General features: G+C 42.7%; 1 protein-coding gene across 1 annotated transcript in view; it reads right to left on the bottom strand.

Annotated features, from left to right (window-relative positions):
* The window catches only part of SASH1 (SAM and SH3 domain containing 1), a 220,390-nt gene extending 193,162 nt beyond the window's left edge, over window positions 1-27,228 (bottom strand). Inside the window, exon 1 of the mRNA XM_059700636.1 lies at window positions 27,092-27,228. Coding sequence (XP_059556619.1) covers window positions 27,092-27,112 — 21 coding nt within the window. The 5' untranslated portion in view covers window positions 27,113-27,228. The remainder of the gene's footprint in view (window positions 1-27,091) is intronic.
* Between the last annotated feature and the right edge of the window lie 408 nt (window positions 27,229-27,636).

Raw genomic sequence — 27,636 nt, 5'->3', positions numbered from 1 at the left:
TTCTTTAATGCATTTTAGGGTTATTGAAACTCTGCACTGATCTTGTTTCCTTGCTTTAAATGATAGAAACAGAAATCTTATTTCTGGGAGACAAAGAGGCATTTTAAAAAATCTCTTTGTGATTTTTTAAAAATCAGAACCTCTGAAACTTAAAAAAATGAGGCAGTTAAAATGTGGGACCACATGGTGAGCATGTTATAGGGGAAAATAAGCATCTGATGGGATGGGTGCAGGAAGGTTAGAATAGATAACCTTGAATGTCCTTCTAACCTTGAGTTTGCTGAGACAGACAATAGAGGTTGTGAAAATAAATATTAGCATAAAATCATCTTGTGAACCTGATCATACTAATGAAAAAAGGACACATTAATCAATTTATTTCTTGGAACTATATTAATGTTTTTGGCCTTCCCTATTCAGTTTGCTAAATCACTTTTGACAGTATGTTATGGTAATGTAGTCACAGGAAAGAGTTAATTCATTTCTATCCAAAAGCAATTTACTATCTCTCAAGTGTAGAATACGAACAACAATGTGTTGCTAAACTGATATCCATGCATCAGTGGAAACAGGCCTTAGGAACTTAAGTTTCATTTCCTCCCCAACATCTTGCCAAAATTCTCTTTTCCTAGAACTCTCCACCCAAATGTGGGGGGAAGAGATGACAGACACCCCATAAATACATTCAAATTTAAGAGTTGAGACTTTGTAACTAAAGATAGCATCCCGAATTAATGTTTTGCTTCTTGTGCCCTCTCAATTCAGTTTGACCTTTTATCCCAAAGGCTTCTTATGTTTGTAAAGTCTTCAGTCATACACCCCCTGAGAACTTCTTAATGTACTGAAATGATATCAGGATGTATCATTCTTGAAGCACCAATAAATATCTATCTCTAAAATCTAAATTATAAGAAAGAAATCTTTATAATGTCAGATTGCCCCACAGAATATAACTAAGCATCCTGGAATTGGCTATAGTTTAAAATGCACACATCTTCATGAAACCATTCTCTAGAGCAGTGGTTCTCAACCTGTGGGTCACGAACAATGAAAATATATCCTGCATATCAGATATTTACATTACGATTCATAATAGTAGCAAAATTACAGTTATGAAGTAGCAACGGAAATAATTTTATGGTTGGGGGTCACCACAACATGAGGAACTGTATTAAAGGGTTGCGGCATTAGGAAGGTTGAGAACCACTGCTAGAGTGTAAGGCCCAAGAGGATAGAGAAGTTCATTTTCTCACTTTCTTTTTAAATTTCTTTATTTTTAATCCTTACCCGAGTGTATGTTTTTATTGATTTTTAGAGAGAGAGGGAGAAAGAGGGGGAGAGAAAGATTGAGAGGAAAACATTGATCAGACGCTCTCTGACCAGGTATTTAAGCCATAACCCTGCAGTGCATGGGGCAACGTTACAACCAACTGAGCCACACCAGCCGGCCAAGAATTTCAAACACCTTCAATGATGTCTAGCATAGAGTGAGTACTCAGTGGGTATTTGTTGAACAAATTCCCTGCTTTCACACCTAAACATTTATCCTGTATACTGTTAAAGTAATCTAGATGTTTAAAATGTTTTCTTCATGCTTTACTTATGAATTACTTAATATTTCAACCCAAGATAAAATATGATTGATTATCTATTGGTTCTCTGCTAGCAAATGTATAGATTTATTTAAAGTGGGAAACTGCCAAATAAAAAATGATGGGAAAATTTGTTCCAAGTCAACAATTCATTGTATTTTCTTTTAATAAATGTTATTTCCCTTACAACTTGTAAATTATAGCCATGTATTAACTTTTACCAAAGGTAGCAATGCTGTTACTTTGATGCTTCAATAGGGTCACAGCAGACATGAATAACTGTTAGCATATATGTCCCCAATATTGCATGGTACATACATATAGCCAAAAATCAGTCATTGTTCATCTGAAATTTAAATTTAACTAAGCACCATTCATTTATTTCTCTTCTAAATTTGACAATCCTCACCTCAAAGTAAGTATCACTGCTCTCATCTTAAAAGCGTTGTCGCAATCAACTAAAAGTCGGTTACTACATAAACCCGTAACGGACTGCGTTCAAAACAGTGCCTTTCGTCTAAGCTCTTTCACCCTGGCCTTTCTTCAGGAAAATAAACAAACTCGGGGAGAAAATGGCTTCCAGAGTGATGGTTGGGCGTGACGCTCCGCGGGGCCTCTCCTTTGTAGCTCCCTTAGGGTCAGTGGCCGGCGTCCTACCCTCTGCGACCAGTGAACTCTGTTTCACATCACAGGTTGGGATCAGCGTCCTCTGCCAGAAGTTCCTTCCCACTGTGGAGGAGCAGCCCTGGCCATGGGAAAATGCTAGACATTTTAAGAATGCAGCACCAAGCAGCTGTCTTCCCGGAAACCTTTCTTCCCTCAGGTGAACCCTACACCAAGGGGGAAGCCTCTGCTGCTGCAGAACTTTGACTTCTTGACCTCTGGCTCTTAACCAGACTCTTGATAAGGATAGAAATGTGTCTTCAATATTTGGCTCAATTCCCCCAATCCTTTAAACAGGGCATAAAGTAGGAGCCTCCATGCAGTGACTCTGTTCTCAGCATGCTTCCTTCCCTGCCTTGCCCCCTTCTCCAAACTGCCACCAAATGGGCACTGAGTGCCACGTGTGTAGGATTCAGGGAGGCTCTAGGTCCCACTGTGCTACCTTCAGAGCTTGACGAAGCAGCAGTCCATTACTCAACCCCACTGAGCCTGGATTTTCTCATCCATACAATGGGGCTTTGAGTACCATGTAGCCCATAGGATCAGTCACATGAGATAGCCGTGTAAAGCATCTAGGAACACAGTAAATACTAAGTAAATGTTACTATTATTTAATATAAAATGTATTTCAGGATGTGCAAACTTCCATGGGAATTTGCTTTTTAACAAGTATTCTCTCCTTTACAATAACAAGGATTTTCAGTAGGTTTTGAAGGTAACTAAGAAATGGCTTAATAAAGTCAATACATACAATGAGTGGTATTAGAATAAAAGGGAGCTTTGAACTTCATTGTTTTAGAAGAACTCAAAGTGGTTGGCTTCCTTATAAGGAGGTCACCAGTGCTGCACAGCATCCTTGCCTCCACTGCAGGACTGCCTGGGAGGGACACAGACTGTCCCATGTCAGAGTGAGTCATTTCACTACGGGGCAAGCTATGGGCAACACAGCGGTTGTGGTGAAGTATTGCTGTCTGATGCAGAAAGTCACGCAGGGAACAATGTTGTACTATTCACTTCCGCCTGCCTCCACCTCTGGCCACTGAGAAATTGCCTCTCGGCCTGGTTGATCGCACTCAAAAAGGAGTCCGAGGAGTTCTTGTTATTGATATTGTTTGGTTCCGTTTTTCTTCATTTTCTCCTTCTCTCCAAGGAGAAGAGGCTGAGTTAAGAACAGAAATCAGAATCTGGAAGCTGCTCACCCAAAGAATAATGGATCTATTCTGTTCCAAAAAATGCCCTGATTGTTGATTTTACTTCAGCTCTTTCTCTGAAGGAGAGGAACAGAATTTTGGGGACAAAGCAAAATTGGGAGCAAAGGGAGGAGAGAAAGAGAGAAAGAGAGAGAGAGAGAGAGAGAGAGAGAGAGAGAGAGAGAGAGAGAGAATGGCCATGTGTGTAAACAGAGAGCTCTTTTATCTAAGGCTTCAAAATGCCTCTGTAAAGAGCCTGCCTGCTGCCTAAGGCATCAGAACTCAGGCTGCTTCCCCCCAAAGCTATATTTATTCCAATGTGGGTCACCTTGACTTCTGAGATTCATTGATTTCATCATCCTGGGCCATTGATTGCTCATCAGTAAAATGAAGACATTGGATTAGATGCAATCTCAGACCTTTCCAAATCTAAAATGCTCTCTCTTAGTATGTTGTTGAAACAGAGACAGTAGACTAGCATTCACCAATGTAAAGCAATGTAAAGTCGACATTCTGTGTGTATGTGTGAAAATGTCTTAAGTCCAAAGAGTCACTCAGCATTCATGACATTTTTCTTTGCCTATTTCAAAGGTGGGAACCAGATTCTATGCATTTTAGCAAAATGGCTGTGCTCGTGGGTCTTAACTCCCAGTCTTTGGAAAAGGTAAATGTCAATGTGTAGCAGAGAGTCAAGGCTAGGACGCTGTGCTGTTATTGAGCCATTTTAGAAAGAAAATTGGTGTTTTTCCCACCCAATAAGATATAAGGGCAATGAAAATTTTCAAGCTGGTTTTTTTTTTCCCCCTCATCATCCTCTTTCTCCATTATAAGCAAGGGCTTGGGATTTGATCAGAGAAGTTGAGGTCCATAGCTCTGCACTTCCATTTATCAAGTATTACTTAAATCATGGGACATTAGTGGTCGGGCATTAGCAACTCCATGCCTTATGCAATCCTTTCTGTGTAAGAATAATACGAAAAGCAACCATGCATCAAGTGTTTCGTTATGTTCTGGGCAGGGTTATACTAGTAAGTAAGCGTTTTACCAACTGTCACTTAGTCTGCCTATATCCTGGTGAAAAGAGACCTACCACCTATCCCTGTAGAGAGGTTGGGTAATTTGCCCAGATCTCAGAGCTAGTAAGGGAAAGAACCACGATTTCTATAATTCTGACCCCAAAATCTGTGCTCTCAACCATTCCTGGATTCCGCCACGGACTCCATTTGATGGTGACCCCGGGGCAGTTCCCTGGCAGTGCGGCCTCATTCGTTTGTAAGCTTGTCTGACTTCTCCTGTGGCCAAAAACACATCTGCCAAGGAATCCATCGCCACTGAAACAGCATTTCTTTGTGTAGAGTGTAAGCCCCACTTACACACGCATGAGCGACCACACCACCTGAGCACTGCTTTTTGACGGGGCCAGCCCAGGTTTGGCAGACATAGACACGCCATGCCTTTCAGAGAATTGAGAACCCTCGGTCTTCTCAGAACCATGCCAAGGGCCCAATTGCAATTCACAGGATTTTCCTGGAAACATTCAGCCAAATTAGGCCAAGGGCTCTTTCTCAGGTTCCTCTTGCTCCCTGATGAATCTTAATGCTCCCTGAGTATATAAGGATAGCACATATTTCCCAAGTTCTGATAAAGAACCTCCTTTTCCTCCTCCCAGGACTCTGACATGGCTCTACTCAGGGAAGGACTGTATAACAACAGTTGGCAGGAATCGGGAGCACAGTGTTTTGCGACATGGGAAGGTGCCAGCTGAAGGCTTCCCTGAGGATTCTAACTCACTGCGCCCCTTGGACAGGCTACCAGGTGGGGGCAGGCAGATTTTAGGAAATCTGGATCCTAGTCTCAGTGGCATTAACGAGCATCTCAAATTCCCCTCCCCCTCCAGGACTTGCTGCTCTGCGCTCAGTGTCTATGAGCAGCTGTGGAGAGGGGCAGGGGTGCCAGGCGCCACTCACAGTGCTGCCCAGTGTCCCTGCCAGCCAAGTGGAATCCCAGTCCTTCTCTGAAACCCTTGCAAGGCAACCACAGCACTTCCTTTCTGAAGAGAGGGAAAGCGAACAGCTCGAGGACCCTTGCTCAAGCCAGGCCTGTCTCTGACAGGATTGTAAACCAATCGGGGCCATTTCAGAGGCTGCTGATTCCTTGCAGCACACAAGGAGCCACTCCCGGGAGTCACCTTTAGTCCAGGGGTGCTCTGGTCTGAGCACATCGAAGGGGCACTGCCAGCACAACTGACCACCCGCAAGGTTTGGATCACAGAGGTCCTCTGTAGGGACCTCCATCCAGGTTCAGTGAGCCCTGCCAGGTTATTCTGGATTGTGGTAGATGGGATGTACCTCTCTGGCTGCTGCTGGTTTAAATAGCCCCTTTACAGCGTGGCACAGAGCCTCGGACTGCTGGAATGCACACATCATCTGCCTTGTCTCTCTGCCCTGATGCTAACTTGCCAGAGAGAGAAGGGAGCTGCCAAAACTCAGCCACATCCGGGTGACTGTGCTTCCTCCAGATTCAGCGTTTGAGCGGAACATCCTTCCCAGCTCTCTTCCAGGTGCAGAGCCTTCTAGGGACTAGGCATGAGTTATAGAGCCCACAAGCCACGCACGGGAGGAACGGAAGGCCGAGGGCTGCTAACATCTGTAATAATGTCCATGTAGAAAAGAAAAGTGTTTCTGAGGAAGGCTCTCCTAGCCCATATCCCAGATGAAGCAGGGTGGGGGTCTGGGGTACATGGGTGTCACCCTCCGCCAGTGGCGGGTGACAGGCAAGCTCAAAACTCAGGGAAGAGTGTGGTTTAAAACTTTAAAAACTAAACTGGATAATTGTTCAAATAGGGTGGCTTAGTAATATAGCTCCCCGAGGCAGGAAATAAGACTAAACTTTCAGCTGCGTGATTTTATGAAAAGATCATCACGGAAGATAGTTCTGTGTGCCTTCTCATCTCAAGTAACACTTAAACACTTCATTAAGTACATTTTACAAAGGCAGTTCCTTCCTCCTCCATATTCCCTATTCAGTGTTTTTCCTTTGCCTGATTTCATTACAAGTGTTAAAGATGCTAGCTGCTCTTTTGCAGGAGGAACTTAAAACACCAAATTCTTTGAAATACTAGTGTCTATTTTTCTTGGTTCTAAACTTTTCTTCTCCACATCTGGATTTTTCAGTCCTTTCCCTTTTACTGATCGCCAACTGCTCCCTGGGAAGCCAGCAACAAGGAAAATAATTACAGTAAGAGTTGCATACCCCAAGCTGTGGCTTCCTTATTCTTAGCTCTTATTTTTGGTTTTAATTTGGTTGTTTTTAATCCTCACCCAAAGATATGTTGTTTGTTTTTTCATTGATTCTAGAGAAAGGGAGAGGGAGAGGGAGAGAGAGAGAAACACTGATGTGAGAGAGAAACATCAATCAGTTGCCTTCCACATGTGTCCTGCCTGGGGATTGAACACCCAACCTGGGTATGTGCCCTGACCAGGAATCAAGCTGAGACCCTTCAGTACACAGGGTGATGCTCCAACCACTGAGAACATTGGCCAGTGCTGGTTTTTATTTCATTTTATTTTTTTCCTTTTTTTATTGTTTAAAGTATTACAAAGAGTATTACATATATCTCCTTTCCCCCCACCCCTTGACAATCCCCCAGTCTCTCCTACCCCCCAGTGTCTTATGTCCATTGGTTATGCTTATATGCATGCATAAAAGTCCTTTAGTTGAAAAGAGTATTGCAGTATGTAATGGATCAGTCACATCTTACCTGTCTCTCCATCTCTTGTTTCTCCCCACCCCCAAGCCTGTTTTGCTTAGCCTTCTTGGGGAAGCTCAGTCTATCTCATCAGAGGAGGTGAATGGCTCTCATGATTTCAAAGTAATGAGGATGGACTCATGTGAGGATACAACTCCTATTCCTCTTAACAAAATTGATGATATTGGATCATTTTTGACCTATGAAAACAACTTCACCTGGTTTAACCCAGTGGTTCTCAACCTTCCTAATGCCGCGACCCTTCAATACAGTTCCTCATGTTGTGGTGACCCCCAATTTCATTGTTACAAATTGAACATAATTAAAGCATAGTGATTAATCACAAAAACAATATGTAACTATATATGTGTTTTCCGATGGTCTTAGGAGATCCCTGTGATAGAGGGTAGTTCGATCCCCAAAGGGGTCGCAACCCACAGATTGAGAACCACTGGTTTAACCTAATATGTAGGAGTTGATGTTCATTTTCATACAGGGAACCACAATTCTCAGACCGAGAGAATAAGATTTTCTCCCCCCTTTCCCAGACTACCTTCAGGTTGAAGTCCACAATTCTCTAAAGATGAGAATAGCTAGCACTTATTGGACAGTCCTGCGCATGTAATCCTCACATCAATTCTGTGAGGTGGGAATTATGACTCCCATTTTACACACCTGAATACTGAGGCTCAGGGAGGTCTGCCTCACTCTACTCCTTGCATTTCCCCCTCTACCATATGGCCTCCTCTTTGCATTAACCTCTCATCCTTTTTTAAAGGTTTTTCCTAACATTCCCTTTCAACGAATTTTGCCTGATACAAATACGGGCAAATTACCCACCACCTGATTTTCACTGGGTCTGAATTGCACAAGATACGATGGTGATGCCTCTCTGTTGGTAAGGAACAGTGCTCTTTATCAATCGACGGTCCTTCATTTCCTCAAGTAGAAATACTTCTACATTATAAGTTTTCTTAAAAAATTTATTTTTATTGTTTTCAGAGAGGGAGAGGGAGAGAGAGATAGAAACATCAATGATGAGAGAGAATCATTGATCAGCTGCCTCCTGCATGCCCCCTGCTGGGGTTTGAGCCTGGGCATGTGCCCTGACTGGGAATTGAACCATGACCTCCTGGTTCATAGGTCGACACTCAATCACTGAGCTATGCAGGCCGGGACATTATAAGTTTTTAAAAAGTTGTAGGCAGATGACTAATTTGCACGTGTCATAAAAATATTTGGAAGCCAGAGCACAAATATATCATGTTTATAGATGCCATCAAATACAATCTGAGAAATTAAATTAATCTGACACATACTTAATGAAGTACATAATCATTATACATCTAATGGTAATTGGGCATAAATGGGACACATTCCACGTAAGTGACTGTAATTGGCTTCTACATAGTCAAGCCAAGTTTTCAGGTGTTTTTTCCCCTGTTCACATTTAGTTTTGTAAGACCTATAATAGGTATCAGTATGGACAGCATTCCCTGATTCTACTCTGTGTTGTCATCATCATCATCATCACCATCATCGTCATCATCACACGTAGCGACTAGCACCTCCTGGGGTTTTGCACCCTTTCCCTCAACAGTTAGGATTTCCTGTCCTCTCCTTCTTCCAGCCCCAGCCTAGGATAACTGCTTCTTGGGTTGTGGCCATGCCCCTCACACCTGCCAGCCTGCTGTGCTTCGCCCAGACTCGCACTCTGAAGGGCTCTTTCCGCAGCTACTGAAGCTGTGCTATTCTTCCTCCTTGGACATCGTGGATGCCGAAGGCTTGCTGTGACTAACTCCTGGGCTCTGATGTGAATGGGAGTGGTGCTGGCATTAGTGTGAAAGAGGATGGAACAGCTGTAGGAAGGGGAATTATTAATACCATATTGATACCCATCATAGGTCTTATAAAACTAAACACAGCTGGAGAAAGGCTTATGCCTGGGCTGTCAGCTGAGTGTGGGATTTCCATGTTGTAAATGACCCTACTTACATTGGTTTAATCTAAGGGGAACCTACTGGGTCCCATAACTGAAATAGCAGTGGTGGATCCAAGTGCTTGGGGTTGTCTTTGGTTATCTGTGTCTCTCTTCACCTAACCTCTTTTACCTGGTTTGACTTAATCTTCAACAGGCATTCTCTGCATGGTGAGCAGATGGCCATCAGTGGCTCCAGACTTAAATCAACCATCTCAGAAACCATCTCATAGGAGAAAGTACATCTTTTTCAGCACTTCCAGAAAAAATCCTGAGATTAACTCTGATCTGCTTGGTCCCTACCTGAGCTCAGCAGAGGGGTGGTGGGAACTTGATGCTCTTATGAATGGCCAGGCCTTCACCCCAGGGTGACCTTAGAGCTGGAGGTGGAGTCCCACTCAACTATGCAGACTGATAGCAGGCATCAGTGGGCTGCAAAGGAGACCTGGATCTTGTTACCAGAAAAGGGAGAAGAGAGCTCAGCAGTGGCAATTGCAGATGCCCACTCTAGTCGGTGAAGCAGAGGTAAAATGCTCACAGGTACAATGGTCTCAGAGCCCCCATATCCAGGAGAGATGGCTCAGAGAAGGAAAAGTGTTAGGATTAAGGTAAATGGAAGAAATGGGAATCAATATGATATCAGTGACACATTCTACCTAAGTGGGTCTTTTAAAACCTTAAACTGAGTATAAGTTTTACTTTTCTATCTCTTTAAAACATTTTCCTCGGCTAAATGCTGTTATTTGAAAAACATTTTAACCACAAAAAAATCCTTCATTCTAGAAATGGAGAAAATGAATTCCAGTTCAACTGCCAACAAAGGCAATATAGCAGTATGGATAAGTTGCATCATAAGGTAAAATAGAAATAAAAATACCATATTCCCTATTTTGACAAAGAAGGAGAATTAAAGCCTGGCTGGTGTGGCTCAGTGGTTGAGCATTGACTTATGAACCAGGAGGTCACGGTTTGATTTTTGGTCAGGGCACATGCTTCCTTCCTCTCTGAAATCAATAAAAATATTTTTTTAAAAAATGAGAATTAAAAAGAGGATGAAAGAGGATCATTTTTGACACCTTTACTGGGATCTCTTGTTTCCTAGTTTATTGAATGAGAACCAAACTTTCCATACTTAGTGGTTGCTCTTGGTTGAGAAATCTCAGTAGCCTTGGCCCAGTAAGGTCATAATTCAAACTAGTGAGAAGAATGCAAGATAAAACAAGCCACAGGAGAAACTCAGTGGCTCGCAGCCATATCAAGAGGCTCAATAAAGTGAGACATTTTCCCCCTTTCCTGATGTAATCTGAATTTTGCTAAGCAGGACTTAAACTATCTTGAACTTGTAGAGAGAAAAAAAATAGACCAAGCTTTGACAACCTTTTAAGGTTCTTAAGTTGCAGAAATTCAGGTTTATTCAATATGTAAAAGACACTGAAAATGACATGTGGTGTTCCCCTCCATGTGATGCCATCCTGCTTGATGTTTGGGAGGCTGATCCTCCCAGTGACTTGGCTCCACATGGGTCAGAACACTCACATTAAGATATTCTGAAGATTTCCCAGTAAGCGCTTGTAATGTGAGGGCCAAAAAAGTGACCTCACAGTCACAAGGGATTTTAAGATATTCACTCTTCAACATGAGAAATATTTGAGAGAACATGAACATAGATCAAACAATATTCTAAAAACACCAATAAAGTTAACACCACAAAACCCCACAAATATATATATATACATGAGTTACCCTGTTCTTTGAAAAGAGTAGTGATATGATGGTCATTTCTGGGCCACTGGATCTGACATCACAAGTAGAATGAAAGGAAAATGTCAGGAATGGTAGGGGAGAAGATAATACAAGGAAAAAGGAAGTCTGGAAAACAAGATACCTTTTCTTTTATAAAAACATCTTAAGGTCTGTAATAATAACTTTTAAATTAATTCCCAGTTCTTAACTAGGGGAGATCTTAACTTGCCGCATATCTGGGAATCAGAGACTAAAAATCTAGGGGTGTTGCTTGTAATCACAGATAGAAACTGAACATTGCATTGAAACATAGAAGTTCCTCCCAGAATCTGTGGCTTTCATTTCATTCAGAGTTGCTGGATAAGGAGTGTATATGCCGGCAGGATAGGAATCAAACCAGTGTCTGGTTATGGATCCTACTCCCATTCCCCCACATGCAATACTCATTGTGCTTGTTTTTAGGTTCCTGTTTCTCAAATGTATTCCAAATCCCACAGCCATATCAGTAACACTGACCACTGTCTCTGAAGATAATCAGGCTTAAAAAGAAACCTTTGTCTAAAAGCCTCTCTTTAAGCCTCTTCTGGACAATGGCAAAGGCTTACCACTGGCTGCTGTGACCTCCCCGGTGGCCCCACCCAGACAAATCCACCAGACAGGCCTGGTGACTCTACCCACTTCACTGCCTTTTACCCCGGAGTCAACAGGAAAGGAAAACAGTGACAAAAATGAGGTGAGAGGCTCTGGGCTTAAGACTGTGAGGCATTTGAAACCAGGTAGGATTGGGTGAGATCACACCTTCACACATGAATGGACCAATGGTCATGTTTGCTCAGGGTCAGCCATCCTTCCCCTCCTTGAGTCAACACCAGCGGTTCCCTCCCTCCTCTTTTCTTGTCTGCTGTTCAAAGTCTAAAATGCCTCTGAAACTATGGATCAGGTCAGGTGACCTGGGGTGGAATCAACCCAAACAATCCCTTAAAACTGACCTTGTCTTGTTTTTCCCCTCAACAGTAAAATAGAAAAATTGCACATGTGATTTAGCCGCCTCCAGATAACTGCCTCTCCAGTAATCTAGACTAAAGGCTGGAAGGGACAATCGCCCTGGCCCCTGCTTCCTTCGGTAGCCAGAGCTTTGATGTAAATAATTTGGGCAACATGCTGTGCTCACATTTACAAGCACAGACTCTGGGCCAGCTGCTGAGAACCAGGTTAGAAATCTCAATCTAATTACTACCAGGCCTTATTTCTGCTGGCCCTGAACTGGTGTGTGTGTGTGTGTGTGTGTGTGTGTGTGTGTGTGTCTATTCTGTGTATGTCTGTGTCAGTTCTAGGGTTGACATGGGATATGGGATTTGCTGAGAGGTATGAAATTGTAGAACTAAAATATCATTCCTGAATTCAGAGAAAGGTGAGGAACGCACATAGGGTAGATAAGAAATAAAGCGATGGGCTGCCAAAAGCGGTTTGGCTCAGTGGATGGAACGTCGGCCTGCGGACTGGGGGGTCCCGGGTTCGATTCCGGTCGGGGGCGTGTGCCTGGGTTGCGGGCGCATCTCTGGTGGGGGATGTGCGGGGGGCAGCTGATCGATGTTTCTCTCTCATCGATGTTTCTGACTCTCTGTCTCTCTCCCTTCCTCTCTGTAAAAAATCAATGGAATATATTTAAAAAAAAAAAAAGAAATAAAGCGATGGAAGGATTTTCCTAAGCTGGGAGATGAATATATATATCATTCAATCCATCCCTGGTTTGTTTTATATTTTTAATTGGAATCCATTTTAAAGAATTGATTTTGGAGACATCTGTGTGCGGTTTCTTTTAAAATACATCATATGGGGACAGAGTATGTTTCTGTGACTGTGACAGGGTTAAGTGTGCTCCCATGATCCTCTACTCTAGGGGCCGGTGATGAGGGCTCATCTCATAGGCAAATCCCAGGGCTGCTCTGCCACTTCTTTGCTCTAAGTGATTGAAAAAGCACACTTGACACACACGCCCTCTTCAGAGCTGGAGTTATAATTAAATCCAGGAAAACTGACAGCTGGAGCCCGCCGGTTTTGAGTTTGGTATTTGTTCTTGCAAAAGCCCACAGCTATAGCTTATGCCGCTGCCACATGCATGACCAGCTAGGGTGATCATAAAATGTTTGTTCTGTCTGCAGCATATTTTGCTCAGGGAAAATGAAAGCCCACCAGCAACATAGAATTGCTTTGAATACAGATTTAAGCATCTTCTTACCAAACTGAAGCCCTGCTCTCATCCACCCTCACCCCCAGCCCCACCCCCATACCCACTCCCAGGGGTCTAAAGGCTAGTTTGATATTGTGCCAACAAACAAGAAACCATAACTAAGTAGTTAAGAATAGGTAAACACAAATGCTTGGGAGAGGGGGAGGTGTCTGGTGGGATGCCAGCTTTAACAGCTTCATCAAAGAGAATGTGTTAAATGCTCATTAACTAAATTTACAAATGATCCCCAACTGGGAGGGTTGCAAACAACAGAGGAATAAACACACACACACACACACACACACACACACACACACACAAATTACATGCACACATGCACACAAAGCAGGAAATGAAGGAAAATTCCGTTTGAAAAACAGACCCAAGATAAAATAATTTTAAATACTAATACAGACATTCAAGAAAGCATTACCACTGACTTCATACAGACTGAACCACTCAGGAGTAGCAAGTCGCCTCCTGATGAATGTTATGGGGCACTGCAGGGGGCAGGGGGTGTGCACATCCCAAAGGAGTCTGGAAAAGGTCTAAAGCACTCCCAGAAGGAAAGAGGGGTGGGGGGTGTGGACACCAAAGATGGGAGCAGCGATTAGAACACTTGATGGTAATGGGCTAGCAGATTCTAAATATTTGTTCCTACCCCCCTGGGTTTTTCAGGGGTTCAGGAGCCCTTGACCCCGACCACACTGGTGATTTCAGCAATTGAAGAAGGATCACACTGGACCACTGGCACCGCACCATTGCCCTACGCATCCTAAGAAGGCATGAGGGACAGGCTTCTTAAGGAATGGTTTTGGGTGGGCCACACCACCTTGAGGAGAAAGGAGTGTGCTCTGGGACTTCAGCTCATCCTGATGGCACCAGAGACTGGGGCAAGGCCAGCACCTGCACTCATGGCCAGACCTGAAATCTGACCTTGGACCTCCCAGTGGGCTCTCAGGACAGCATGCTGCCTCTAACAGCAGGTGGAAAGGAGGCAGGTGGCATAGGACACCTGGGTTGTAGTGCTGCCTCTACTGTTAAACATTGGTGTGACCATGGGCGTGTCCCTGGATCTCTCCGTCCCCTAACAAGACCAAAATTTCTCAGTGGAGGATGCATGAGTCGGCTTTGGGGAGGTCTCAGATCCCTTGATGTTTGTAAACATTTTATGTGAATGTACGTATGTGCACTTTTTAGAAGGAGGACATGTTCTTTAGGAGAGAATCATGTTAAAAAGATGCTCCTGATGCAAGAAAGTTAACCACCATGGACTAGCACTAGATTATTATGAAGGTTTCCTCTAGAGCTAAACTTAACCCTAACTCATACACCCCCTCCAAGCTCTCGCCCATATAAGCACGCAGAGGTTCAGGTAATAGAGAAAGAATCTGAGGCAGCTGCTCATCATAGGCCACCAAACCCATAATTCAGAATCTGACCACCTTCATTAGGTGTTTTGGACTGTGAACTGTTGGAGCCTCTTTGCTCAAATGGTTAGAACATAAGAAAAGTAAGTTCAGGGTTGTCGATATGATACATGCTCAGACCATTTCACTTTTCAGTTGAAAAGTAAAGAAAGGGGGGAAAAACTTCTGCTGAAATTACCTGTATGAAACCCTACCCTGACATCTTGGAACCCAAGGAAAATTGTGGAAAGGAGTTTCTCACTGCTTTTTGAAAAACAAGTGTAATGTCAATACCACGCCCTCAGCAAAACTTGTAAAGGGTTCACTGGATTCCACTCTGGGAACTGGCTTTCCTTGGGCCCCCAAACACCAGGCAGCACACTATAAAGTAGTATTATATACTCAGTAGGATGCTAGGTGCCTCTCTCACCTAACCCGTGCCACAAAATTAGCTTCATCCTCATGTCCCAGGGACTTTAGAAATGGTTAGGTGACTTTTCTAAGGCCAGAGAGGCTGGATTCAAGTGCAGGCTGCCGTACCGAAGGCGTGGCTAAGCTGCTCAACAATTGTGTCTGAAACCTATGGAGAAGGGTGGGTGATGGGGGAGGACGTAGCATCACGTATGTTCCTATGAGTGAATGGCCTTTCTCCTATGGGCGTCCCACAAATATAAGATAGATCAGACACCAAGCTGCTTGACTTTGCCTCCTATTTCCTCAGAACATTACTCCAGGGCATACGGTTCAGGCCAAACAAGTCAATCAATCTCTCTCTCTCTCTCTCTCTCTCTCTCTCTCTCTCTCTCTCTCTCTCTCCTTCTCGCTCTCTTTTTCTCTCTCTCCTCCCTCTCCCTCTCCCTCTTCCTCTTCTTCTTCCTTTCCCCTCTATCTCTCAATCTTCCTCTCTCGTGTTCTCTAACAAAAGACTCTATATTCTTGAAGTTCTGTTCCTTAAAAAATCTGTGACAATACAAATTCAGAACAACAGGTAACTCTGAAGGGGAGGGAGGGAGGGAGATATGATAGGAAAGAGGTGTGGAGTGGCTTTAGATGTAGAAATAATATGCTTTCTTAAGCTGGACCATGGGCGTGCACTTGATGGTTTATACATTTTGGTCTACAAAATCTGAATATTATTAAACATTAAACCAAAAATTTCACAATCTGCCTAAAAATATTTATTTAGCCTTAAAAATGTTCATACCATTTGACTGAGCAGCTCCATTTCTGGGAATCTATTCTGAGGAAATCATCTGAAATGAGGACAAATTTATATGCTAAGAGTTCATCACAACATTGTAATTTGAAAATCTTGAAATCATTTTAAAAGCCTAACAAAGAAGAATGATTGGGCAAATTATGCCACACCGTGAACTGGAGTATTACATGGTCTTTAAAAAAAAAAGATGCTTACAAAGAGTTTTTTTTAATAGTATGAGGAAGTGCATTTGATGAAATTTTAATTGGAAAAAGTTTATGAAATTGTCCATAAAATAAAAAAAATTCAAAGCTCTGGAAAAGGCTGGGAAAAAAGACTGAAAGAAAACATAGCAAATAGTGGGTGCCTCTGTGTTGCACAATTATAGCCCTTTTGCACCTGTTTCCAAGTTTTAATTTTATACAATTGAATGTGGATTACTTTTATTTTTTTTAAACATATTTTTTTTATTGGTTTCAAAGAGGGAGAGGGAGAGAGAGATAGAAATATCAATGATGAGAGAGAATCATTGATCGGCTGCCTCCTGCACGCCCCCCACTGGGGATCCAGCCCACAATCGAGCATGTGCCCTTGACCAGAATTGAATCCGGGACTCTTCAGTCCACAGGCTGACACTCTATCCACTGAGCCAAACCAACTAGGGCAAAGTGGATTACTTTTATATAATGGAAAAATAATAAAAAATAGTCTGCCTATTGGTTCTTATAATGGAAAATCTGGCAGGCTCCTATATTTGCAATTGGAATGACTTCTGTCCCCTGGCCTGAGTTGGTACTGCCATTCCTTAAAAAATGTAGCTAACCCACAGGTTATCGGGCATTTTGGAGTTCATGGTTCATCCTGGTACCCACTTTTTACTGCACTTTAAAAAAATATGTAGAGAGAATAATTTCCCCTCCAAACAACTCAGTGTTTCCTGTGTTGTCTCATCTATTTCAAGGCTAGATGTAGATGAAGAAAGCCCAGTATGAGACCCAGGTAGATACACAAGCTTCTGACCACATAGGGAAGAGCTATGATTATGTGAGGTAGTGATAAGAGTGTGTATAAACACACACACACACACACACACACACACACACTTGCCTCCCCAGTGTCCCTGTCTGCATTCCACCCGGCCGAGCTCCCTGGGAGGAAGGTATGTGGCAGGAGTCCAGGGGGCCTGGGTGGCAGCTGTCGCAGGGCCCAGGGGCTGCAGGATAGCAGCCACAGCTGCCGGTGGGGTGGGGGTGAGGAGGAGGATGGAGCTGCTCTGCAATCATCTCTTTCTTCTAAATGTTGCTCGTCTTTATTCAGCCCAGTCAGTCATGCGGGAGGAAAGTCCTGGACTAGTTAACCAGCTGCTGCTGTCTCAGAATAAGGAAGAAGTGAACCAGGCTCAGCTGCAAGCACAGAAAGCCTAGTGGAGTGGGGTCCCTGGATAAAGTTGGGAAGCGGTTGGCTTGGATCTTTTCGGGTGTCCTTCCCTGTCTGCTGGTGCTCCCTGGATACAACTCTAGCTGTGTCCTCTCTGCAGAAAAACGAGCTGTGTTTTGAAGCTGAGGCTGCACCAGGTTCTAAGGACCAGGAGAGGGGAACTGGGAGGGGGGTCAGCCTTGGGCTGTAGATTCCGGCGGGGAGGCACCCAAGGAAAAGGCACCACATCCGACTCCTCACCACAATCTTGACCAAACACCTTTAAGTAGATATATATGTACTTACATATATTTAAAAAAATACATATTTAAAGCAGATAAAAATTATATATATATATATATATATATATATATATATATATATATAAAGGTATTTGTCTATGTTTGATATATAGCTTTATATATTTTAAAATATATACTTAAAGATGTTTGACTTGGGGTGGTGAACATACGATATGATATACAGAAGATATATTATAGAATTGTACCTGAAACCTATATACTTTTAATGTCACCCCAATAAATTCAATAAAAATTTAAAAATATATTTAAAATATATGTATATCAAAGTTTGATATATCTATGCTTGATAAAAAGCACCTCTATGCTTTCTATCATACTTAGACAGAACTTAAGCAAAAATTCTGATGTCAAATAGTACTCAAGGCATTACTCTCCTCCTCCCTCACACACAGTTTCTTCTTCATTTTCCTTCTCTGACACAACTACTCTTAGCTCTTTTAGTGCTTTTGTTTGTTTGTGGCATTGTCTCCCTCATTTCTTTTTTTAAAAAAATATATTTTCATTGATTTCAGTTAGGAAGAGAAAAAGGAGAGAAACATAAATGATGAGAGATAATCATTGATTGGCTGCCTCCTGCACACCCCACACTGGGGATGGAGCCCATAACCCAGGCATATGCCCTTGACTGTAATCGAACCTGGCTCCCTTCAATCTGCAGGCCAAAACTCTATGCACTGAGCCAAATTGGCCAGGGCTGTCTTCCTCATTTCTAAATCATGCACTTATCCTGCTATTTCTTATGCTCCTTCCCTCTCCCCATTATGGACATGTAGACATTATTATTGGCTTTCTAAAATGAAGGATAATGATCTACCATTCCATCCTGGACCCCCTATCCACCCCATTTTTCCTTCTTCTAGCCTCCTGCTATAATGTTCATGTTAGTTTGGGTCCCCTGAGAAACAGGCATTAGAATCCTGGAGCACAGGCTGGTGAAGGATAACAGGCAGCTCCAGAGCTGATGTGACACTGTGGAGAAGGAGGACTAGGAAGGATAGTTCTGAGAAGTTCAAGGTCAGAACTCTGGAGAAGTCCTGCGTTAGGCAGCAAAGACCTGCTCTTTCTTAGAGTTTTCTTTTTTAATTGCCTCCTTTTCTGTGTACATGTCCATTATTCTGCTGAAAACTTTCTGATAGAATATAAAACACCCTGCAACATGGTAGAACCCATCCATCCATGGATCAGTTTCATTTCTTTCCTTTTTGGAGCTGTTCTCTCTGGAGTCCCATTCTGGGTTGGTTGCCCCTTGCTTATTCCCTCATTTTGGTGGAGCACATCTTCCCAGAGCTTGCTGAGAAGGGCTGCAAGTGATATGTGTGTTTTGATCTCTTATGTAGGTGTCGTCCACCCCCACACGAGTTTCTAGGTCAGAAATCACTTGCACCTCAGAATCTGGAAGTTACTGCCTCCTGGCTTCCGATGTTCCTATTGAGAAGTCAGTGCACCCAGACCCCTGAGGCTTTATGTGACCTTCCTTTATTTCTGGCAGCTTTGAGGGTATTCTGTTCATTCCCGTGTTCTGAAATTTCACAATGATGTGCCTTATTCTCTATGCTGGGTGCTAGGTGGGTCTTTCTAATCAGGAAACTCATGCCTTTTACTTCTGGGAAATTTTGTATTATTTCATTGATGTCTTTCATTTTGTTTTTTTCAGTTCTTTCTTTCTAGAGTTTTTATTATTTAGACATTTGATCTATCGGCCTGGTCATCTAATTTCTGGAGTGAAACCGACTCTGTCCTGTTTCCTACTTGGTTCTGGCAGATTTCCTTAGCTGTATTTTCTGAGCCTTCTATTGGTTGTTTTAGTTTTCAGAATATTCATTTTTTGTTTTATTCTTTTTTTTGTTCTTAAAATATATTTTTATTGATTTCAGAGAGGAAGGGAGATGGAGAGAGAGGTAGAAACATCAATGATGAGAGAGAATCATTGATCAGCTGCCTCCTGCACACCCTACACTGGGGATTGATCCTGCAACCTGGGCATGTGCCCTGACCGGGAATTGAACCATGACCTCCATGGTTCATAGATCAACACTCAACCACTGAGCCTCTCTGGCTGGGCTTTATTGTATTTTTCACTTTTTCCTCCCATTGTATCTCATAGAATAATCATTGTATATTTTGGATGCAATTCTGTCCCATGAGTTGTCTCTGTTGCCTTGGAGTTCATTTTCCCCACTCATCTGTGAAGTATCTGTTTTTCATACCCACAGCTTTCTCTATTGTCTGATGATCCTTTGTTCCTATTTAAGATAGAGGCACCAGAAATCAGATTGTAAGCCCTGCACTGTGGGGCTTTTGTAGGCCTCACTGTGATTAATCTGATAGAGGCCCAGATTCTTGCAGGGGATCTTCATATCAGTATTTGCAGATCTTCACTGTCGGGCAGGTCTTTTTCAACACAGAGGAATCCTCCCATCTCTTCTCTCAGTGGTGGTGGTTGGGTAGGGAGAGGCTGTGCAAAAACCCTAACTGCCAGTGTTTTGGGAGCTGAGTTTGGGAAGGTAACTGAGAAGTCTTGTCTTTTAATACATACATTTTCACTTAGTTCCCCTGATTTCAGGGTAGCACCTGAACCTCCTCCTCAGCTGTTTCCAAGACCACAACATTCTCCAGACTTCTGCTATGATGGGAAGGTACTAGCTCAGCTTCTTGGCTGCCCAGAAGGTGAGGGTGAACTTGGAGTTCTGATTACTCCTGTATAGACTTTCAAACAATCCTCCTGTGTTCAGCCCTTCCCTGCCCCCTGGCCTTGTAGGGCTTGGAGTACCCTATCTCCTTTCCTAGGACTTTCTTAGAGTGAGTCACTCCAATGAGCTTGTTCTTACAGGTATTCTCCAGACTCCACACCCCACGTAGTTAATTTTCACTTTTCCACACTGTAGACTAATTCAGTTATAACTGTTTCCCAACAATCTTCCAACTTCCCAACAAGTTTTGGCATTTCTCATTTCTGCTGTCTACCCATCCACTCATCCCCCACTCTAATCTTTATTATTCTTGTAGTTTTATTTTTGCCCCTCTTTTCATTTTACTGGGGTTTGAGGAGGGAGTGTAGACAAAGAGCATATGTTCAATCTGCTACATGTAGCCAGACATCAGGCCTCTCCTATACTCTACTCACTTTCAACACTCGCTTTCAGCATGCTACCTCCAAAATTATTGAAAAGGGACCTCTTTTGTAGAATGGGCTCAGAGGAAGCAACTGCTGCTCAATATTTCTTATTCCAAGACATTCTTCTTTTTTGACCCTCTTTTGATTTATTTCTTCATTGAGGTAATAAAAGGTTACCATTTGGTGAGGATCTACTGTGTCAGATACATATACTCAAGACGGACGGCTCGTTTCACCTTCACAGAATCCCTGCAAGGTAGGGATTATTATACCCATTTTACAGACAGGGACTGTGGCTCAGAAACTTTTCCCAGGAAACTCAGCTGGCAAGATATGGAGCCTAGACTCAAGTGGGTGTCAGTTTGATTTCCAAGCTGGCTATTCTCCCCAAGGCCTTTGCTGCCCACCCTGAAGGGGTGTGCAGTGCTAGGTGACTGTAGGAGTTGCACGCCAGTGCTTTTGGGGAGAATGTAATTCCCATAGAGGCAGAGCCCCCATCTGCCCTTTTCACCTACATCTCCTAAGCATAAGAGCAATACTCACTGCATTGAAAATACACAGTCAATATTTTTAAAAGAATGAATGCCTAAATGTATAAATACAATCTTATTTAATTCTTAGAGCAACTCAGTCATAATTCAAATATTACCTTTCTGTAAAAAGTCAGGAAACAAGTCTTAGAAATTGAGGATATTTGTTTTCTAGGGGTTTCTTCTTTCCAGGAAGTGTTTTCATGCAATGTGTGAAATAACCCATGACAAGGGATAACTAGGGTTGAAGGTGAGAGAGGAGCTGGCTTGATTAAGTTGGCACAGAATTATTTAGCATCCATTCAACAACATATTAGTGAGTATCCACTATGTGCTACTGGATGGGAGATTTATATTCATTGATTCTCATCTTCACAATAGCACTGCCAGGGAGCTAGTTGGCCTAAAACCAGTTTTTTAAAATATCCATTTGCCTAGTGAAGCATTTGCTTAAAATTCAACCTCCTTTTAAGAATCTGGACATCATTTAGTGCCCCGTTTTTTGTTGACATGTTGGAACAGTTTAATAATTGAAAATATAACTTCCTTTAAGAGCACATCTAACTCAATTTTGTATTTCTAATAGGCATTTATTGAACTTGCAGGGTTTAAAAAAATGATGGGATTAATTTGGGTACTTGAAAAGGCCTTTTTCTATTTGACCTACTTTTGGATAATTAAGCTCTTTTTAGTCAGTTTATGTAAAGCCCTTTATTCAGAGTTTAAATGAAATTAAAATTTAATTTAATTTAATGTTTATTTCCAGGACACCTGAACAGATGCAGAAATGCTCCAAAGGGGATTGAATTTTACATGAACAGGCTTTTGGGTAAGATGTTCTCCAGCCAGATTGTAATGAGAAAAAAGTGGAGACAAAGACCTAGCCAATCCAATTACTACCTCCGCTCCCTCCTTTCCTTCCTCTCCCTCCACCGCCATCCAAGAAGGAGGAGACTGGGGCTCCTAGTGGCTCTTAATGTCTATGATTTTTGGTGTCAAATACTATTTTTCCTGTTCTCCGCAGTCAAAGGTGGGTCATTGAGGGGATGTACTGGAGCCAGGCCCAACTTCTGGCAACCTCTCCAATAAGCCTACCTACCTGTTCATTCAAAAGCCATGCCCTTGTCATCAGTGGGGCATGCAAATGGCTTAAAATAGGAATGGCTAAAATAGCCAGAGAGTAAGATAACTTTCTAGCACTTGCATAGTGATTGTATTAATTATTGAAATACTTGTAATAATTCAAACAGGTAGAAGAGGGGAGAATTGACATTCTTTCTGGTTGCCTAATACCTCCGCAAATCAGAATTTGTGAAATTTGTGAAATGTGCCAACTATTTACACATGTCTCTCCTTTTGATAGGAGAAAATGCAATCAGTTTGCTCAGAACAAATTGGGAGGAGTGTAGCTCAGGGGTAGCGTAAGAGTAATTATTTTAGAACATACGGATGTGTCACACCCAATCTAGGAAACATGAGCAGAGTGCTCAAAGACTGCCTTTTTTTTTTTTCTTTTAAAAAAAGGGGAAACAATTGATTCTTTTTCAAAAACAAAGTACAACCATCCTATTTTCATATTTGGAAAACTACTGGTGTGTCAACATAATAATATCTAAACTTTCAGGAATAACTTTTTTAGAATTCCATGGACTTTATCTGAAACAAAGGATGATGTCCTAATGCCCCCTTGGTGCTATGCCTGTGGCTAAGATCTCTGGCCCCGCCCTGTGTCTGTCCCCAGAGTTGCTGACTAGTGATCCTGAGGCTGACTTTCCCTGCACACTCCCAGGGGGCTGGTGTGGGTATAATGAACCAAGTGTCCCCCCACACCATTAAATTCCACCATTCCAACTTTTCAGGCATTAAAACTGTACTTTGTAAATTATATCCATAGAGACGTTCTCTGAAGTGGCCTTTACAGTGCTGTGGGGACATCCACATCAGTGGACGTGTGAAGGGTGCAGACCCTGGCGCCAGACTGCCAGGGCTCAGGCACTGGCTCCCGCATGTCCCAGTGATGTGACAAGTTGTGTGCCCTCTGTCCCTGTCAGTAAAATAAAAATTCTGTGTATCTACCTTACAGGGTTGTTGTGAGGATAACATGAGTTAATCTGTGGAAAGAGCTTAGAGCAGTGCCTGGCACCTGGTACATGGGATATTAAGTGTTAGTTAGGTACGTAGTCCTATCACAATTACTTATATGAAGTGCTTGAAATTATACAAGGTACTCTTTGGGTTACAGGTGCACAGGCATGCACTTGCCAATATATATGTAAATTAATAGTTGCTCCTTTTACAATCCTGGAAGTGCAATTTTCCAACAATGTGAGTTCTCCTCTCTTCCTTCCCCTTTGCCACTACCTGCCACCAAACAGCTTTCTCATCATCTGTTCCTGTTTTCTTTTCTTTTTTCCCCTTGTATGTCCAACGTTCTCTCTTCCTCCTTCACAGCTTACTTAATTCTACTCTGGGAAATTTGTTTATTAAATTTACCCACAAATCTCTGGAACCCTCTTCTTCTTTTCTTTCACACTTCTAAGTTTATTTTATTTTATTTTTATCACCCAAGCGATATGGGAAGTGGGTGATAAAAGGTAAGCCATGCTACTGACATGCTGTGTCAAAATGAAGAGGGCAACTTGCAATGGGAGTGAATCCAGAGCTGGACAGAAGGGGCCCTCCTTTTTCTGGTCTCAAAGTCCAATGTCTGGCATTTCAGATTTAGATAAATATTTTACTACCACCGATCGTCTGCCTTGTATGGGTGAAGCACTAGGTTATATCTTTTAGATGAATTATCATTTTATCCTTACAACAACTCCTCAAAGGTACATATAACTCCTATCTTACAGATGGAGAAAAGCAAAATGGAGAGGTAAGTACCTTTCCCTTGACCATATCACTACAAAGTAGAGAGATAGAGTTAAAACCCAGATGTTCTTCCATAAACTCAATTTTCTTCCCACTGCTCAAAATTCTATCATCACATAACAGTGGAAGCAGTAATAATGTTCAAATTCCAACAATAGCATGCCCTTAAAACTCTCATTCAGAATTCCATAGAAATTTCTATATATCTCTTCACCTTTCTGTAAAGAAACCAACTTTTTCTACAACAATCATTCACTCACTCTATCCATCCATCCATCCATCCAGTCATCCCTCTATTCATTGATCTATCCATCCAATCACATATTCATCCATTCAGAGACATCCATCTAATCATCTATCCATCCATTCTTTGATTAATTATTTGCTATGCTACAGGCACTGTAATAAGTTCTGAGGAAATCCCCATCTTTAAGGAGTTCTCAGCCTCGGAAAGGAGGCAACATATAAATCAAACACTATAATATAATGTGTCGAATGAAATACGTGGTGGTACTTACAAGGTGTTACAGAGAGGTGGGAGGAAAATTGCTAACATTTCCTAGGGGAAAAATGTTAAACTCAGGCTCCTGGCACTGTGGAAGGCCCGTGAAGAAACCACCTGAAGTTGTGTCCAAAATTCTCTTATGGGGAGTTTGTGGCTAAGGGAAGAGAGAGGTGGGAGTTTAACTGAGACATTACATAGGAGTTTTAACTGTGTTAATCTTTGAACTAATGAAGAAGTTGCCAGGAACCAGAAGTGGAGGGAGACATTCCAGGTAAAAGAAACCACAAATAGAGGAGTATATGCAAATAATTTGCTGGGACTCCAACATAGAGTACCGTGTGAGAGAGAAGGAGACAAAGCACTGAGGATAGGTGGCTAGTGTGCAGATCAAGAAAGGAATGATGTGGAAGTCGAAAAATTATTTCTTAAAGATATTGAAAATGCTCTCAAAGGCAGTATTAGAGTTCACTGTCAAGTGTATTCTTCAGTGAGTGCTGTTAAACAAAATGATAGCAGTTCTTTCTGCCCATTTCCAGAAACTTGTCACAAATTCTCTATATTTGGGGATAAATTTGCATTCAGGAATTGAGCTGGGAGCCCAACCTTGTTTCTGAGGGACAGTGTGTTCTGAATCCCAAACAATGGCTTACAAAGCCTGTGGAGAGCAATAGGCCGTGAGCTGGCACGGTGGCACTGCCCTCAGTGACATGCCTAATGTTCAAAAATGGGGCAGGGGAAGAGGACATTCTCTAAATGAAGACGTGTATTTTGGTACTCAAAATGTGGCAGGGAACTATTTGGAGATGGATTTTATTTGAGGTAATAGTTAAATTTATGATATGGATTTCACCGTAGCAATTTCTGCAACACTTTTTTCTTCCCTCACATCTGGGGTTGAGATTAAGAAGGTTAGTTAAATATATGTGTACACACACACACACACACACACACACACACACACACACCCTCTCCCAAAGAGGAAGCTGGTTGGAACTGGAACCGTTTCCATAGATCTCAAGGCCCATTTGCCCGTCTCCTTAGATTGGACAGAAGCGACATTTCTAAGCCTGATAATTCTCCTTTCTGTCTGAGTTGATCAATACATCATTTTGCATCCTGCAGCACAAAACCCCAAATGTGCTTCCTTTTTTAAAAGGAAGCCTCTGTTTTGCTGGGATTAAGAGGGCAGAGTCCCATGGCACAGTTTGCAGGCAGTTTTTGGCATCTGAAAAACCTTCCTTCTTTCAAAACTGTGGGCAACCCGTCAAGAGGGAACAGCATTTTGGCATTTGGACTGAGGATCTTACCTGCCAACTGGGCTGTCCTGAATGTATTGTTTCTGAAACCAGGGGGAACACAGGCCGCAAGAACAGGCTTTGTAGCATCAGCACAGTTTTGATGAGCACAGCTGCTCCGAATGGAAGGGAGGGCGGCCAGCTGTGTTTGCCCCATTTCTTGGGGACCAGCATCCCTCAGCCTCCTGCTCGTGCTGGTAGGGCATGCCTGCGACCTCTCAACACTCCTCCCTCACCCATGAACACCACAGCCATGCAATCACACACTGTATGCAGTCACTCTGACTGGCATTTTTCTCTCCATTACCCATCACCCTCTATTCTCCGCTTAGGGTGTCAACCTTACCAAGAAGGTGAGTGGAAATTGACCCAAAGAGAGGCTCGCTAGCTCAATATGTTCAGATGTTTCTTCTAGGATTCTGTTTCCTAATTTTATTTTCATTCAACAAGTATCTACCGGCTATCAACTTTCTCAGCTTCTCCGAGAAGACGGTGAGCAGAACAGACTTCTGGAAGTATCCCTGAAAGGCCTCCACTCACTAAAGCCGAGTCCAGAAGCGAAAGAGGAGCCAGAGGGCCCAGGAGCCAGGCTGCGGGCTCAGCCTCCTGCCTCAAGCTGCTGGACCTCAGACCCTGGTTCATAACCGCTCTGCCTTTTTCTTTTATCTAATCATTTTTAATGAGCGAATCTAATCTCCTCAATTAAAAAGGAAGAGAACTTCACACTCTGTAATATACTTCAACAGAGAAGCTGGAGCAAAGTGGTTCAGCAAGCCGAGAAGACAACATCAGTAGGATATTAAATGCTAAATAGTTAATCAGAGAGCCTGGTCCCCGGAGGCTTAGAATATGAAGTCCACAGTTCCATCCTTCATTCTTAGCATGTGCAGAAAATATTTTCAAATCACTTCCCAGATAAGCAGAGGGTGGAAAAGCGCTGGCTGTGTAACAGTAAAAACGTTTCTTGGCTTCCAAAAACCGTTTTAGAGTCTTGGCAGGGGGGAACTTTTGTATAAATATCTACATAATTATGTGAATATATCGTATGTAAATGATGTCACAAAAAACCCGGCAAAACCTGGCTGAGAAATTTTAAAGCAGCGGAGGCTTCCTAACCTCTCGGAATCTTGATCAATTCATGGGTAGCCCCGGAAAGCCCCGAGACGGACAGTGCCCGTACCTGTTAGCCACGACCTCCTCTCCCACGTGTTCCTGCCTGAGGGGCAGAAGGACATTTCCTTACAGAAAGACAGTCTGAAAAACCGAGAACAAACAGCCTACATACCCTGCAGTCTTGGTCCTCCATGAAGGGGCTGCTGTGTTGCTATCAGGCCATATGTTCGAATGTTCTCCGACTTCCTTTCTGACTCAGATCGAATGAATCCGCAGCACTGATGTAAGGCTCTTAATGGGAATCTGTTTTCAATTCAGGGCAGATGTGGGACACTCTTGTAGCCCCAGGGATTATCAACCCTAAAACAAATCGCCTTCAGGATGATAAGTCAGGAGGCAGGAACTGCTTCCTGAGGCCTGCTTGGGGTTCCTTCCAAATGCTTAACATATAACACAATCGCTATGGCACAAAAGCAGGCTTTGCTCTTGAGGTTCTCAGGCAAATCCTCCGCAGAAACAAAGCTTGTAAATTCATCGCAGAGCGTTTGCATAGAAATTCAGATGTTTTTAGTAACATACAAAAGTGGTCACAATGTCCCTGGCTCCCTCCCGCCCCCCCTCACAACTCTCTTAGCACTGTGTTTGGAACACGGAATATAGTTTTTCCACAAATTGAAATTGAATTGTTCTGCTTCAGAGTTTTCTTGGCTCAAGGAA

The sequence above is a fragment of the Myotis daubentonii genome, chromosome 6 (genome assembly GCF_963259705.1).
Source record: "Myotis daubentonii chromosome 6, mMyoDau2.1, whole genome shotgun sequence".
Lineage (NCBI taxonomy): Eukaryota > Metazoa > Chordata > Mammalia > Chiroptera > Vespertilionidae > Myotis > Myotis daubentonii.
This window is presented reverse-complemented; position numbering and strand designations above follow the sequence as displayed.